Source organism: Neopsephotus bourkii, unplaced genomic scaffold (genome assembly GCF_033783945.1).
Source record: "Neopsephotus bourkii isolate Nb327-2 ecotype Australia unplaced genomic scaffold, CSIRO-AGI_Nbou_v1 NB_1707, whole genome shotgun sequence".
Lineage (NCBI taxonomy): Eukaryota > Metazoa > Chordata > Aves > Psittaciformes > Psittacidae > Neopsephotus > Neopsephotus bourkii.
In genome coordinates this window covers 4,210,662-4,226,405 of record NW_026902181.1, presented here as the reverse complement: position 1 = coordinate 4,226,405, position 15,744 = coordinate 4,210,662, and the positions used below count along the sequence as shown (strand labels likewise).

The 15,744-nt window shown below is 40.8% G+C and overlaps 1 protein-coding gene across 1 annotated transcript; it reads left to right on the top strand.

The window, feature by feature from the left end:
- The first annotated feature begins 952 nt into the window (after positions 1-952).
- CLBA1 (clathrin binding box of aftiphilin containing 1) lies at positions 953-11,000 on the top strand. Its single transcript, XM_061376496.1, has 5 exons — positions 953-2,407; positions 5,883-6,031; positions 7,866-7,995; positions 9,252-9,362; positions 10,796-11,000. Exons 1-5 carry the CDS (start codon positions 1,949-1,951, stop codon positions 10,949-10,951), a joined length of 1,005 nt encoding a protein of 334 aa, XP_061232480.1. The 5' UTR covers positions 953-1,948; the 3' UTR covers positions 10,952-11,000.
- The last annotated feature ends 4,744 nt before the right edge of the window (positions 11,001-15,744 follow it).

Sequence of the window (15,744 nt, the reverse complement as noted above, 5' to 3'; positions counted from 1 at the left end):
CCGTACCCTGGAATTTTGTAATAACAGAATCATAGAATGGTTTAGGTAGGAAAGGTCCTTCAATTCATCCAGTTCCACCCCCCCTGCCATAGGCAGGGACGCTTCACCCTATGTCACCCGAGGCTGGAAAGAAGAAGCTGGAAAAACGTGAATACTGTTCACATCAGGGTTTTAAAATTAGCCTTTCCCTGCAGGGTGGCAGATGACTTCTGGCTGGATGCAACAGGGCAGTTTTAACCCACGGGAGATGCGGGTGACAACAGCAATGACCGAACTTCAAGGACAAGGCCGGAGAGCCGGGGAAGTACTTGTCAAAACAGAGAGCGGGGGGGGATAACGGGGCTACCGCCGGGGCCGCAGCCAGACGAGGAGGGGCTGCGGCCCCGCGGCCCCTGGCTGCTCCCCGGGCAGGGCGGAGGCCGAGATTGCGGTCGGGGATCCGCTGCCACAGGAGGAGCTGTCCTCTCCACCCGGCAGCAGGGCCTGGGGGCGCTGCTCCGCCCCGGCCGGTAGCGGCCACACCGCCCTGCCCGGCACACCTAGGCCCCGCCCCTGGCGACCTGCCTGCGCAACGCGGCACTGCGCGGGCCGGGCCCGGGATCGGGATCGGCGGTAAGGCGGCTTCCTCAGAGGCGGCGGGGCGGCCCAACGGCCGGAGTACCTCAGGCTCCGCGGGTGTCCCGGCGGCGGCTCAAATTCCCCCTCACCCTGCTCGGGTTCTTCGCTGCCCGGGCGCCGTGGGGCGAGGGGCCCGCCGTGCCGCTGTGCGGGACGCAGGTGCCAGCGCTCAGGCCGGGAGGTGGGAAACCCGGGTGGAGGAGCCTCTTCCCTCGGGTGCAGACTCGGCCGGGTTGGGGACGGGCTCTCGACCGCCGTGGCCCCGTGCCCTGGCTGTTCGCTCCGACCCCGGACCCCTCCAAAGCCCTGCGCGTCGCGGCAGGGTGGACTCGGGTCCATCCGGACCCCGCGGTGTGCCCGGCCGGCCCTGAGCCACCTTCGAGGTGAACTTTGGGGAGAAACCGCCCAGATTAACTCGGTCTGTTAAACACGGAGGACACCTAATAGCAGACGGTCTTTCCGAAGTCGTTTTAGTGAAGCTACAAACTCTCCCCCAGAACAGCTTCTCAGTCCGTAAAGTAGTTGAGGAGACGTGATTAGTCTCGTATGATAAATGCAGTATTGCTTGCATAATTTACAGATGTCAAACTGAACTTTTTAACTGTATCTGAATTGCTAAAGTAGTTGCAGCACTATGTTTTTCACAGGATTAAATGGCCAGTGACCGTGTCGCTGCAAGTCTCGTTCACCTCTTTAGTAATCGCTCGGACAGGAAAAGCCCTGGCAGGCAAAAAGAGCGCTGCTCGAGTGTGCATGATGAGGGTGAAATAGTTACAGTAAAAAGTAATAGTTACAGAAAATATTTAGTAAGTGTCAGATACTGCCTATAATTATTCTTGTTTGTTTCCTGTATACTCAATCAGTACTCCATCAGTATCCAACAACTTCTGTTAAGTGTTTGCTGAATACTGTTCACCAGTTCCGCGGCTTGCTTGTGGTGTGGGCGGATAGCTCGGTGTGAATTTTAAATCATTTTGCCTATGGCAATTTTCAGTTGTGTAATACTGGAATGTGTTTATTTTAACCTGAGCGTTCGTTCTCCTTCCTTATCACGTATCTTTCTTTATTCCGACACTTATCACAGAAGTATTTATTTATAATTCTTTCTTTGCAGGCTAATAACCTACATAGAAAATGAGACTGAATAACATGCACATGCTGATTACTGGAGGAGAGGCTGAAGGACATCCTGTTTTGATTTAGCAGTGTTACTGTTCTTTGGGGTTAAATGGAGAATTTGATTCTGTTTTGGAAATATTCATGTATCTAATGCAACTGCACTTCAGTAGCCTTTTTTTGCAGTGCAGATTTCAACAATTTTTTCTTAAAGATGCAGAACCTATCACTAGGACAAAGTCTTACTGATACAGACACATCGTACCAAATGTCTCTAAAAGACCTGACAGTTGAAGTAGGTGGTACATCTCTGGATGAAAGTGACTATAACTCGAATGGAAGGACAATTAACAAAGAAAGTACTAATCTTGAAGTCATGCAGCAAAGCCTCCTTGTAGTGAATAGCAAAGAGAGAAGTTGTGAGGGATTTTCTGAAAGCAGTTACAGTACCACAGAACCCAGTGGTTCCTGGGGTGATTTTGAAGGCTTTGAGGAGTCCTTGGGTGAGTCAGAGAGATTCAGTCAAAATCTTGAAGTTTTGGTGAAGTCAACAGAAACTTCTGGAGTTGATAGAGACTTAAGCAGTGGACACTGTAGCACTGATGCTGATCACTTTTATTGTGAGCCATCTCTACACAGTGTGATACAGGAGGCTTCAAGCTCTCTAAATGAGGTATGTGTTAACAGTAAACCAAAGAACAGAAATGTTTGTGTTACTGCTTCCTGCATCTCAAGATTTGTATCTGAATGTCTCCTCTGTACAGAATAATGTTGCACAGGGAGAGAAACTGTCTGTACTTTGTACTGTACTGTACAGTACTTTGTACTGTAAAAAGTACTTTGCAGCTAACTTGGGTGAAAGAAATGCAACTTCTTTATAGTGTTTGACAAATACTTAAGTTATCCTGCTGGAGAGCTTTGAAGAATGTAATGTACTATGTTGCTTCTAGGCGCTAGGAATAAGTAAGAATACAGAAACAATGAACTTTTCCCTGAAGCTCACACAATTTAAAAGCTAGATTAGAATGAGCATAGGAAAAAAAAGAATGTGACAAAAAAGGAAGGTCAAAAAGTGTATGACTTGCTTGCAAGCTGATTGAAGTAAAGCAACATAACACTGAGTTAGAAATTGGCTAAACCAATAACTTCTGTTACTTAATATACTGCCAGAATAATCTAGTGGAATTTTAGACTGATTGCAGGTGGAAGTTAATGGCAAAAAGGTGAATGGGAGTTAATGACAAAAAGGTGAACAGAAGTTATTTAGTATAATTTTATTTTTTTTTTTTTTTTTAGGATAGGATGTTACATTCTCTTATACAATGTTAGAACTAATAATCTGAATAAATACTATAATGTGTCCTTATCACAAGAAAAAAAGGTTCAGGTTAAGGGTTAAAAGGTTAAGGTTAAGGGTTGTACCTTGTTGCAATTGATGTGTTTCCATGTTTGCCAAACATGCATCACCAAAGCGAAACAAAATAACAAAAGGAAAATACAAATATATAAAACACCCTCCTTCTACTTTTATCCTAAACTAAAGCATTTGAAAAAGAGCAATGACTTAAGGCTTCCATGGGGTTCATGAGGAGCAATAATAGCTTACTACCTGTAGCATGCAAGCTGAGTTCTAGTATGTATATGGAACTGAGAGTTTTCTGGGGAAGGCTGTCTTGGTCCTGCTTGTGAACTTTATCTGTGGCAGAGGTGTTAATAGGGAAAGCACAAAGACGCACATGGGATAAGCTGTCCAGCCCTGGCAGAGTGGAGATCACAAGGTCACAAACAGAGAATTTAAATTATTTGTAATGCTGGAAACTGGTGACAAGAAGTCTTATGTTGAAAAGAGAGAGTATGTAACAACTAGAGATGAAATAGAATTGCTTTCTTTCCAGAAGCCTTTCGTTTATTTTTGCATTTATTAAAGGCAAAAGGAAATGTCCAGTATAAGCTATGTAAGTTAATAGTGCCTAGAGTTTCAAGCTGGCTTTTCCTGTCTCAGGGTGGAAAAATATCTGCAGAGCTGTTGGAGATTTCTTTGGGTGTAGGATATAAGTGTAGCTTGTCCTTCATTCCTGTGCTTTCTGTATTGTTTATTTGAGGCCGTAAACTCTTAGGGTTAAGGCTCTGTTTTCTGTATGACCAATAGAAAAAACTCCAGATAGGTTGGAAGAGACCTCTAGAGATAATTTGAGGTCAGAGATCTGACCTTCAATATGTAATGCTTTAGTTAATTGTCAGTGTGGCCCAGAATCATGTGTTTTAAGATGAAAATAACCACTAATTTCCTGGCAGTAGCTACATATTTTGCCCACATGGGCAAATAACTTTAAGGATTTTTCATGTGTTCTTTAAATACTGGCCTTTGTGAGAGCACACTTCCTTAAGCACTGGAGTATTCTGATATAATAGGATATAGATGATTTAGTCAAAAAGCACCATTGTGAAATTTGTGCATTCCTGTTTTTATAATTAAAGCTACAAGGTAGATGGAAATATACCCAAATTTTGTTTTAGAAACACCTGCTGAAGTAGAAAGTAATAAGGTCATAAGAAACTTGGGTATTTTATCTGGCTTGGTTAAACTGTAAGCCAGTGACTTGTATGCATGTCAGAGTAGCATTAAAGGCTCTAAGAAGACATTACAAATAAGGCAGACCTGTGCTTCCCTCAGTTCACACTTCCATGGCTGTGATTTCACACGCACCAAAGCAAGAGCAGCTGCCTGATTTGTCCTTAGCTCCAATCCCATTCAGGTTTTGGTACCTACTTGGAAGCTGTTTTTGTTTTTCTTGACCATGACTCTCCATGTATGCTTTAGTAAGTGTGCTTCACAGAATTCTGCTTGTCAAGCTATCTTTCTCTGCCATATAGTACCCCTGATGCAAGTTAAGTCTACTGAAATAATTTATAAATCAGTTTAAAGTATTGTGACATTTTGGGCAAGATTTAGAGGATTTTACCCAAGAATCTTTGAATGACCCAGCAGTTGCCCATCAGGGTAGGCAGTTTAGCCAGGCCTTACTGAGGAGGAAGCAGTGTGGGGCACCAATTTTATTTCTAGAAGCATGCTCAGAAGTACAGAAGCCGTCTACCAGCTCTGTTGATTTTGATCCCTTATCATTAGATTAAATCAATACCCTCTCAGTATTTACTGCACTTGTTTGAGTCCAGTATAATGAACTTGTGATAATACCTCCACTTATTTCAGCTGTTCAAGTTACAATTAAATGAAATTGTCAAAATATGGAGCATCCATACTTATGTTTTTCAGTTTTAATTGTTGATTGCTAGATAAAGAAAACAAACTGACTGGTTTTATTCTCTAGTTTTCACACAACACTGCTGCAGTCGCTCTGCAGGATGTTGAAGCCAATTAATTCAATTCAGAAAATGGCACTAATTTCTTTTTTGAAGGAATAGAAGGACAAATGTGCCATTCTGGACCAGATGGCATGATAACATTTCTTTAGGATAGGGTGTAGATTGTGCATGTTTTTCCTAGTGTATGTAATTCTTACACTTCAGATAACCCTGTTACTTAACATAGGTTTTTTTGGATCACTCATGTGACCATGTTCAGTCCTCCAAACTACTCCTCATGACTGCTGGAGGAGGAAAAAATATATAACTCTGTCTCTGATTTTTAGCATAGGCTAGAAAAAGTTTGGTGCAAATGCAAGTGTGCAGAGACATATTCACCCCAGCCTCTATGCAGATTTACACATTGGTAACTATAGCATATAGTAATATGTTACATTTGACTGAATTAGGTGTGTTTGAATACTATGTTAGCAAAACAAACTTTTGAATTTATGTACGCATCAGTTTTGACCTGGACTGAATTAGCTGAGCAGAAGAAGGAGTCTTGAGTGCCAACAGGCAAACCAATGTACAACTTAGGAGCTGGGAAGCTGGAGACCAGGGTTCATTAGAAACTCTTGGACTCTTGCTTCTCCTCCTCTAATTCTAATTAGAGGTGAATACTCAAAACAATGAACTACGGGCTAATTCTTTTTGTGCCATTAATAACAAAATTTAAAAACAATAATACAATCTCTAGAAACATTGTAGCCTTTGGACTAAGTCCTTCAGGAGCTGTGCAGATGGCCTGTGTAACATATCTAATAAAATTCTGTTTCTTCTAGGCAAGCCAGAGCTATGAGGATATGTTTAAGTTGAGCTTTCCAGAAGTCTTTGTATCACAGTCCAGCGAGAGCATAAGAAGCTTAGATCAAGTACTTGATACAGATAATGGAGATGTTGGGATTCCTGAACTTACAAAGAATCTACTTTGGTAATGAGCTTAGATCAACAGTTAAAAAAATATTACTTCAAAAGTTCCTCAGCAGTTACACTGTTTATTTCATACTTCAAAACTCAGTGGGACTTGCAGGTGAACTTAAAAATCTTTTTAATCACTATGCTCTTCAGCAGATAGATCTTGCCAGTTTTGTATTGTATTTTTAAAGGGAAAGGGTTGTGGGTTAGCCATGAGAAAACAGGGAAGGGAATATATCAGAAATTAACAATTTCTGCTTAGTGTTTTTCCTGCTTGTGATGTGCCTTCTTATGACTAAGCCTCTGGAATGCCAGAACACCCAACAGGCAACCTGTTCTTCCTGTTTGCTTGTCCTTTCTTTACCACACACCTGACTTACTTCTCCATCATCTGAGGCAGAAGAATTGCTGCTGCTTCTACTGAAAACCCACTTGCTTGGTTTTTTCTAGACCCTGCCCAATTTTCCCTGGTGGTAGCTTCTTGTATTTAACCAGAGTCTGTGGTGCATCTGGCTTCTTTCCTTGGGTTATGTTAGTACCATTTCTCTTAAGACTGCTGGAATCCTTTTAGATTTGTTATATCATTTTGGAGGATCAGTAGCTTCTGAGCAGTATTATAATTGCTGAACAGTATTATAGTTATGTCTGTATACATATGAGGTTTTGTATCTAGAAAGCTGGGTCAAACTATGCTTCAGAAATGTCATAAGAATCACAAGACATGTAATTAAAACATTTAATGTGGGCATCCTTTTGGCAAGTTTCTTATATGTATGTTATTTTTTAATTAGGTTCAGACTTGTGGAGAAATATATATATGTAAAAGGTCTCTGGGGAGGCCTTGGAGCAGCCTTTCAGTACCAAAAGCAGGGCTACAGAAAAAACTGAACTTTTTACAAGGGCATGTAGTGATAGCAGAAGAGGGAATGGCTTTAAGCTGAAAGAGGGTAGATTTAGTTTAGATATTACAAAGACATTCTTCCCTGTGAGGGTGGTGAGGTGGTGGCACAGGTTGCCCAGAGAAGCTGTGGATGCTCCATCCCTGCAGTGTTCATGGCCAGGTTTCATGGGGCCTTGAGCAACCTGGTCTAGTGGAAGGTGTCCCTGCCCATGGCAGGGGGTTGGAACTGGATGAGCTTTAAGGTCCTTCCAACCCAAACCAGTCTATGTTCCTATGAAAAACGACTGCAGTATTATAGCAGAGTACCAGCTACAGATATAAAAGCCTTGGTCTACTGTGGTGAATAATGAAGATTAGTCATAATTGCATCCTGTCCTAAGTAAAAAAGTAAGTGGATTTATATGAGATGAATGCAATATAAGAATCCAAAGTACTGTGTAGTGAGAACTCTAATTCTTCCTGTTTCAGTAGCATGTGCCTTTGGCTTGTTTTGTAGTACCTGCATGTCCAGGGCAGAAGCAGGTCACCCACCAGAGCACTGGGCTGCTGCAGTGAAGAGACATGACTGATAGGAAGAAGGAAGCTTTGAGAGACAGAAGATGCAAAGTGCAGAAATAATAGGGCTGAACCCTACCCACATGTCACAGAAGAAACTGCATAATGCAAGCTGTTGGCATGTAACAATCTCTTAAATATGCTTCTAGTGAACTTCTTATCTGAGAAGTGCAAATGTATGGTTATGTTGACTTGCTGTTTCCGTTAATTGTCACAAAAGCTTATTAGTGCATTGGGTAGATAATTTGAATGGATGTAGAGTGAGTTTTAAGAAAAGTTGCTTTTTAGATCAAGGTAAGCTAGTATGGCTGTATTTGGTGAAAATAATGAAGTTGTATATGTTCACTGGAAACTTTGTACACCTTACAACCTCAAATGGTGTTTTCTTTCCTAGCACTGATTCTGGAAACATATGGAGAACACTTAGAGACTATTATAATGCTCCCAGTTTAAGACATCCTTGGAGTAAATCTCATTGCCAAGAAAACCTCTTGAGTGTTCTTGGAATAGATGCAAATCAAAAGGTAATTTAACAATGGTTTTCTAGGATGCCAGCATAAACACTTTGTTATGAATCTTATTTTCTGTAAGCTATGCATGGGGATAAATGCATAAGAAACTAGATCTGGGTTGCAAGTTTTTTTAGAGAGAACCTTTTAAAGTGATAGTCTAGTGTCCATCATTATGTCTAAGGAACTATGAAGTTGTGCCAGATCAAATTTTGATCATCTTTTCATTGAAGTCTCCACTATTTAGTACCCTGTTGCTGGGTGGTATGTTCTGCTTTAGTATAGATGTAGAATTAGCTTTCAGATATATGTGTGATGTTATTTTTGCTCAGAGGATGAGAAAATTGTTAGCTTCTAATATCTTTCCAGTAAGTGAAAATCAGATTTGAATCAGAGAGGGTGTTAAAGTAATTACTGGATGTTTTTACTGTATATGAACTGAAAGTGTGTTCCACTTCCCTTTTCCTCAGATTATTCTGTCTGGTTTTGCAAGGCTTGAGGGAAGGGTCTGTTTTAAATTGAATCAAGACCAAACTAACAGTACTGAAAATATCTCAAATGTTTCTGTTTAATCTCCTTTTTTTGAGAAGATCAAGGTATCATACATGGTTTGGTATTCAACCTGGTTATTTAGTTGGGATGAATAAGTCATATATGGAAGTAACTGTCTCAATTGATAATTTGATTGCTGAAGCATGGGTCAGAAGTCCTGCATTAAATTCTGATTTTATGGACATACGTGGTCTTTCATGCAAGTTATATGTAAACAGAATGACAGTGCTGAAGGTGTAGAATCTATTTTGCACTTGAAAGCCACTTTTTTGGAACTGTTGCTTAGCAGGAGAGAATGGGAGACATTTCTCCAACGTAGTTAAACTCCCCTTCTGTTTCTTTCCCATAGATACACTGGGCATTAAATTAATGCCCAGGCAGCTTAAACTGAGGCCATTACTTCTTTTCTGGTACAGGAAAATTGTATTGCTTTGAACAATACTGATGAAGATTTATTTCTCAGCTATTTTCTGGAGTAGTTTAAGGCTAATTTTATTTGGGAATTTTTTTATTAACTTAAGTCAATTAATTTCATATGTGTAGAACTTATTCTGGCACAAAATTGTTTTAATGCAAGAAGGGCACATGATAAATCAAAACATAGCTTCAAAAGGTAAAATTTAGTGGTTATTCTTACTTTGAGGGGAACTTCTCTTTAGGTTATGTGCTTTGAGATTAGATGGGAATTCATAAAGAAAATGCAAATTATGTTTTATTAGGACTTTTCAGAGAGCCAGGATATTTTTGAGGAATCAAATGTTAAAGATACTGAGGACTTCAGATTTGATGGATTCAGTATTAATGACTGCAAAGCACTGATCCAGACCAAGGTAAGTATTGCTCTGAAAGTAAGTGCTTCAAAGAACCACAGAGTGTATTTCATGTGTTCCTCTCTGCTGTTCTTGCCCGCTGTTCTAGCAAGTGTCCTAATGTAATTGTTTGGTCCCAATATAATTTTGTTTGGATGTGGAGTTGCTTTTTGCTCTTTGAAATGTGTCTGATAGCTTCAGAAGAGGTACAATATAATGTACCAAATGCAGAGCAACATAATATGGGGGATGCTGAAATATAAGATTATTTGTTTCATGAGCTGGGCTTCAGGACAAATTATTTGTTGGTTGAGAGACAGCAGCAATATATAAAAAGTAGTCGGGATGCTCTGATGACAAAGGAAGATCAGCATGTACATGGAAGTACCAACACATTGGTCACTGAGAATGATGGTTGTAACCTACTCCTAAAATACATGGTAAGGGAGAAATCACATTCAGACTTGCAATTCAGATATTCGGAATGATTCAGATTCAGTTGGTTCACTCAGGGAGAAAGCAGGAGTTACTTCAAGAGGAAGGCAAAATTGATGTTGTAACTATAAGGATTTGAGAACATTACTGTTTTGAAGTTGTGTCACAAAACAGAGAAATGAAATGCTTTGTCGTTAGTGCATTTATATTGTCGGTCAAACAGGATGTAATAAGCTTCATTTCTTTCTTGCTAAAGCAATGCAAGTTAGAAGGAATATTATCATTCCCTGTTGTGGTAAAAAAAAGATAAAATCAGTTACATTCTCTTTTTAACAGAGTATTTTTGATGAATATTCTTAAGTCAAGGTCCCTTCTTCAGTTAAGGAAAATAACCTAAAGCTACTCGTGTTGCTGTGGAGATGCATAGTTTGAGGTGCACTTTCATTGCTCTGTTTTACCCTGTTTACTGCATCAGACAATGAAGATATGTAACCATTCCGGGAACCTTGTACATTAGAGATGTTAGTCTGGAGACTTAGAAAGAAAACTGAAAGAGACTGTCTAGCTTATTCCTTCATAATTCAGGTCTGTTTTTTCAGTGAGTACATGGGGATGGGATTCCAGTAGCTGACATACTTGAAATGTGTAAAATACAGAGGCAGGGTTTAGGCAAAGGAGAAGTGGTTCAAAGTAGATCAAGAAGGAGAAAGAGTAAAAAGATACATGATACAAAGTTGAGGTAAATGGACAGTATTTTTCTAGAGTAGCCTCTGAAGGGGAAGAACAATCTCTGCAGCTTGGTGTCTCAAAGTAAAGCTCATCAGGAAGCATATGTTTCCGTTTCTACTTCTAAGTAAGTGAAATCATTAGAACAATTTCTATTTATCTTCCTAGTTATGTCCTTTTTTAAATGCTAATTTTATTTTTATGAAAACTTTATAAAAATAGATTGAAATATAAAAAGTGATTAATTTACTGTAGGTTGGAAACAATTAACTTAGTTTTTCTTTTTCACTCAGCTTTCTGTATCACCAGATTCCAGACACGGTCATCTTTTCACCTGTGACCTCTTCTTGAAAACCACATCATCAAATGGAAACATGCAGTATATCACAACCCCAAGGAAAAGGCATATTTTTGCTGCATGCAACCTAAAAATGAAATTTTTTCAGTAGTGATGTTTGAACCAAATGCACTTTTTAATTATTTTGTTTTCTTTTTGAACTGAATGCAATTTACCTTCATTTTGTTACTGGCATGGTACTGTAGACTACATGTGCCCTTTAGGAAACTGACATTTTACTGTATATGAGGTTCCTAAAGCCATGTTACTAGAAGATATTTAGTTGTGACGTCAGAGGTGTAATTATGCCCTACTAAGTTTTGCTGCAGTCATGTCTATTAAGAGTAAATCCCACTGCAGTCACGCTTTAAGGGTACTGCAGTGGAACTGAACTACTGATCTTTCAGGCCTTAATGCCTCTGATCAAAAACCTCCTTTTCCTTCCAAAATCTAAAAGCAGCTCAGGTGCATTGTAAGGTGTGCCTTGTCACCATCACTCCTTCTATTTGGTCCAGTTTGGATCAGTGGGGATCTGTTACTTCTCCACTGCGTAACACAATAAGAGGAGCCATCTGTATATGGTGGCTTTCACTGAGCTTTAGAACAAAACTGTTTAAATTTCTGATAAAGCCTGCTGTGGTGATTTGGGTAGTCTGAAACGTTTTGCTCTGGCATAGGTTTCTAACTGATATAAATTGCCTCTGAAACTGACATTAACAGTACTTCTTGGATTCATTCAGGTACCAAACACCTCCACCCCGCACAGCTACACTTGGTAAAGCCTAGCAGGGGTGTAGCTCAGAACTTGCACTGCACAAGGCTGCAAATTGCTGCCCTTTTAAAATTTTATAGTAACTATCAACTACATTGCCCATCTTCCTGCATGCTTGGGTGCCAGAGGGGATGCACTTCACCTTCATTCATGTAATGCGTGCTGCTTCCTTGGCAACTGCACCACCTTTATTTATTCACTGGTAATAACTTTTACCCAGGTTACTACCTATTTACTCCTTTGACCATTCTGAATGTGAGAGTTTTATACTGCTTTTGAAGAGATTTTAAATGGTATTTTATTTGTTAAAAGCAGGGAATAAACCTGGATACTATGAAACTATGTCAGTTAATTATTTAATGATGTGCTTATTCTGTTCTTAGAATTAAAAATACTATAAAGCACTGGTAGACTCCACCCTTAATCTAGTAAACTGTTCAGCAGTGAAATTACAGTTGCTGTAATAATTTATGACTTCAGTAATGTTTGTGATGGCTCAGTGCAATTCGCAGAGGACGGTGTATTAGTTACTCAGTAAACTGCAACAAACCATTTGGGAAGGCACTGTTTGAAAGTGTCTGAGCAGCTTTTCTGGCCCTAGGGGGAGTTCTGCAGTGCCAGACTGAAAATTCAGTGTGGTTGCAAGAGCAGAGTCAGCTTTTTCACTTAATGCTGGATTTGAGTTCATTTTCAATTCACAGAATCACAGAATGGTTTGGGTTGGAAAGGACCTTAAGATTATTCAGTTCCAACTCCCCTGCCATGGGCAGGGGCACCTTCCACTAGACCAGGTTGACCAAAGCCCCGTCCAGCCTGGCCAATCTGAACGCTCCCAGGGATGGGGCAGCCGTAGCTTCTCTGGACAACCTGTGCCAGTGTCTCACAGTAAAGAACTTCTTAATATCTGATCTCCCCTCTTTCAGTTTAAAGCCATTTCCCATGTCCTGTCATTACATGCCCTTGTAAAAAGCTGCTCTTCAACTTACTTGTAGGCCCCACTAAGGTTTTTCAGAGCAGTTAAACATGCATTAAATAGGCTGTAGTCATGAACTTACAAAATAGTAAATGGCCAACTGATGAAGGGGTAGTTGAGGTTGGTAACAAACATTACTGAAATCAATTATAAGAAGAAAATCCCACATTTCTGCTTTCAGACAAGCAGGGGCCTATGGAAGGGCCCAAGGGAATTGTTTGTGGCACATATGGCACCAGCTGATGCATTGGGGCACGGAGGTCCTCCTTTCTTCTGGGTGTTCAAGTTTGCTTTTGCAAACAGCAGATGAAGCTATTGAAGAGTGTTTTGCAACAATACATCAAATTTTGCAAATACATCAGCTTTCCATTGTAGCAGCAGGCTTTTCAGCCCTGACCAAGGTGCAGATTGGGGGGAAACAAGGGTTTCAGCCCTTTATGATTCAGTAGGAAAAAAACAACTGGGGTTACAGAGGTGACAGGGTCCACAGTTCAGGTCCTTCTGTTTTGGACCGATGCTTTGGGCCACCTGAGCCCTTCCTGTCTGTGAGCACTGGCTGTGCTAGGAGAGACCTCAGTCTGAGGTAAAGTAGTTCAGCTCTTCAAAGAAACTGACTAGGAGAACTAAATTACAAAGGAATTCAATTCGTTTTAATGGCTGCAGTACCCTGGCAGCCCTCACCTGAATTTGGGCACAATCTGTGTATTTGGGGGTACTCACAAAGGAAGAACCGCAGTTTAACGGACAAGAGAGCATGCTCTGGGGGACAAAACAAATCGTAGCTGCCCGTTTTCAGGCATGCTGCATAGCATGAAGTAGCCTAGCCTTCCGTGGTTATCCTGGGAAACAAGGGGTGCCGGAAACCCCTGCGGAGCTTGTTGCACAAATGCTGGCTATTAATTTCCTTTAGTCACTTCCTTGTTCCTGCCCTCCCCGGCACCCAGCCAAGCACACCAGCAACTGCAGCACGCCCGCGCTCCTGCCACATGGCTGCAGAGAAGCAGGTGCTTATCCCGTGAAAGCAGTGCAGGGAGGAAATCAAACTTTGTACTTTTAAGGTACAAATTTCATTATTTCTCATCTTAGTTGTGAGCTCTTCACTGCAGAACGCTGAGTTTTGATGAACTAAACTTGTTACTGTACTCCGTGTTTGCCGAAAGCAAATACCACAGACTTCTGACATTTGCTTGGGATTGCAAAAAGGTGAAAACGAAAGCAAGGTGAGAGTTTCAGACAGCACAGCTAAACAGAAATGCCTTTTTCTTCCACCGAGATTAGGGGCAAAATATACCCACAGAATAAAGTTTTATCAAGTTCAAATCAGCAGTGTAATTACTCACGTTTCCTTTGTAGAAATAATACTGTAATGCAAAAGAAGGACTACTCTGTGAAAGACTGAAAATACCTCAATGCATATTATGTCCAAACATATAACAAAGAAGTTTAAGAAACAGCATATTGCCAGTGTTTGTAGACTTACTAGTAGAAAGTCCAAGTAATATATAGAATTTTATTAACAAAAGAAACAAGGAGAGGGCATTCCAGAGCCTAGGATGATTTCTAAGTGGACCATAAGCCCACCATTGGTTTGAGATAAGCAGAAGACTCAGTGAAAAACAAACACCTTGTTAAAGCTTAAATATTCTTTTCAAAGTTCTGAGCTCTTACAGGTTTTAAAAGCACTCTGATCTTTTTAATAGTGAAGATCTGTTGTAATAGTCATCCCATTAAAAAATGGGAGGACTCTCTGTAGCACTCCTACTCCAGTTAGGATGGCAACAGGAGTTTGGCTAAAAATGAGTTGAATTAAAGTTAATTCTTAAACCTCAAACTTCTCTGTGGATCGAGTTTAACCTCCACTCTGAAGGGCTCACACACAATGCACTCCAGCAGCAGATGCAACAGACTCACTTCAGCCACACAGAGCACCTTTTGCAGAAATAGGGGCAAGAACCTCCAGAACTTTCAACCCACAAGACAGCCAAAGCTCAACTAACCCAGCCTAGTGCTCTGCTGGCATGAATGGGTCCTAACCAGGGAAAAACACATGGAATGCATGTGCAGCATTTTTTTCTTCTTCCAGCAAGGCAAGATACCTGTGAATGCCTGGCAAATACTTAAACACAAAAAATCTTCCATCCTCCCCTAACATCTGCTTTAATAACTCATTATTTATAGACAGTTATGCATCTTAATAGCTTAATTATTCACTTCTAATGTTGTTTATTAATAAAATCACTTTTGCAACTAAGTATAACTCATCTTCCTCACAGAACTAGTGAGTAGGTTATTTTCTTTTGTGTATTTTACTCTTGCTTGAGCTGGAAAGTGAACCTTTTTAAGTGTCCCTTCCAGTATACTGAACAGCTGATGCAGCACTTCAGGCAGCACCTGCATCTCCCTAGCCAGCCACGTTTTAAACCAGCACTGCACCGGGCTGTGCTGCTCAGCAGGGTTTTGAGTTCAGATCTTTCAGTGTAGCTAAAACTGATAAAAATCTATGAAGTTGTACACCATCTTTAAAGTGTCTTAACATAACCTGAAAGTGATACTTAAAAAAGCTTTCTTAGAAGACTAAACTGCAGCATACCTTTGCAAGACAGCATTTTCTCTTGCTCAACTTCAAGATCCACCAGTACAAGCGCTGGTCTGTATCTCAGTGTCCCACTCCAGTAATGCAGTGACAGGGCTGTCATCATGATGGTAACCACCTCACAGGCAAAACCTGGTGTGTGTGAAGTTACTTCTAGACCTAGGCGTTTCATGCTGCAGTCACCAGGCTTCAGGACAAAGGTAAGAATTCCCAGTCAGTAAGCAGCAGCCAATGGAGCCTTGTCAACAAAATTAAGTTCATTGCACAAGAGTCAGGACCTCATTTTAGAGGTCTGCAACAGGGTGGAAACCTTTAAACCTGAAGGTGCTGGTGTAATCTGATGGTGTAGCAGCAACAAACAACCTTCCACTAGAACCAAGCAGCAGTATTTTTGTTCCAGACAATAACATGGGTCTGAAGCATCACTGTTACGTGCAGCAAACATACTTGCATTCACTATTTGGTTTCAAGCACAGCAACTCCTGAAGCAACACCATGAATGGCATGGGCTGGGAAGACTATGCAGGGCAGACAAGACAGCAACTGGAGGTTGCAGCAACAGGTAAG

What these genes read in the sequence shown, in the direction of transcription:
- CLBA1 (XM_061376496.1), top strand. Translation starts at nt 1,949, where the DNA reads ATGCAGAACCTATCACTAGGACAAAGTCTTACTGATACAGACACATCG. An exon ending in CTTACAAAGAATCTACTTTG is followed by an intron (nt 6,032 to 7,865) that starts GTAATGAGCTTA and finishes TTTCTTTCCTAG; the next exon opens with CACTGATTCTGGAAACATAT. An exon ending in GAATAGATGCAAATCAAAAG is followed by an intron (nt 7,996 to 9,251) that starts GTAATTTAACAA and finishes ATGTTTTATTAG; the next exon opens with GACTTTTCAGAGAGCCAGGA.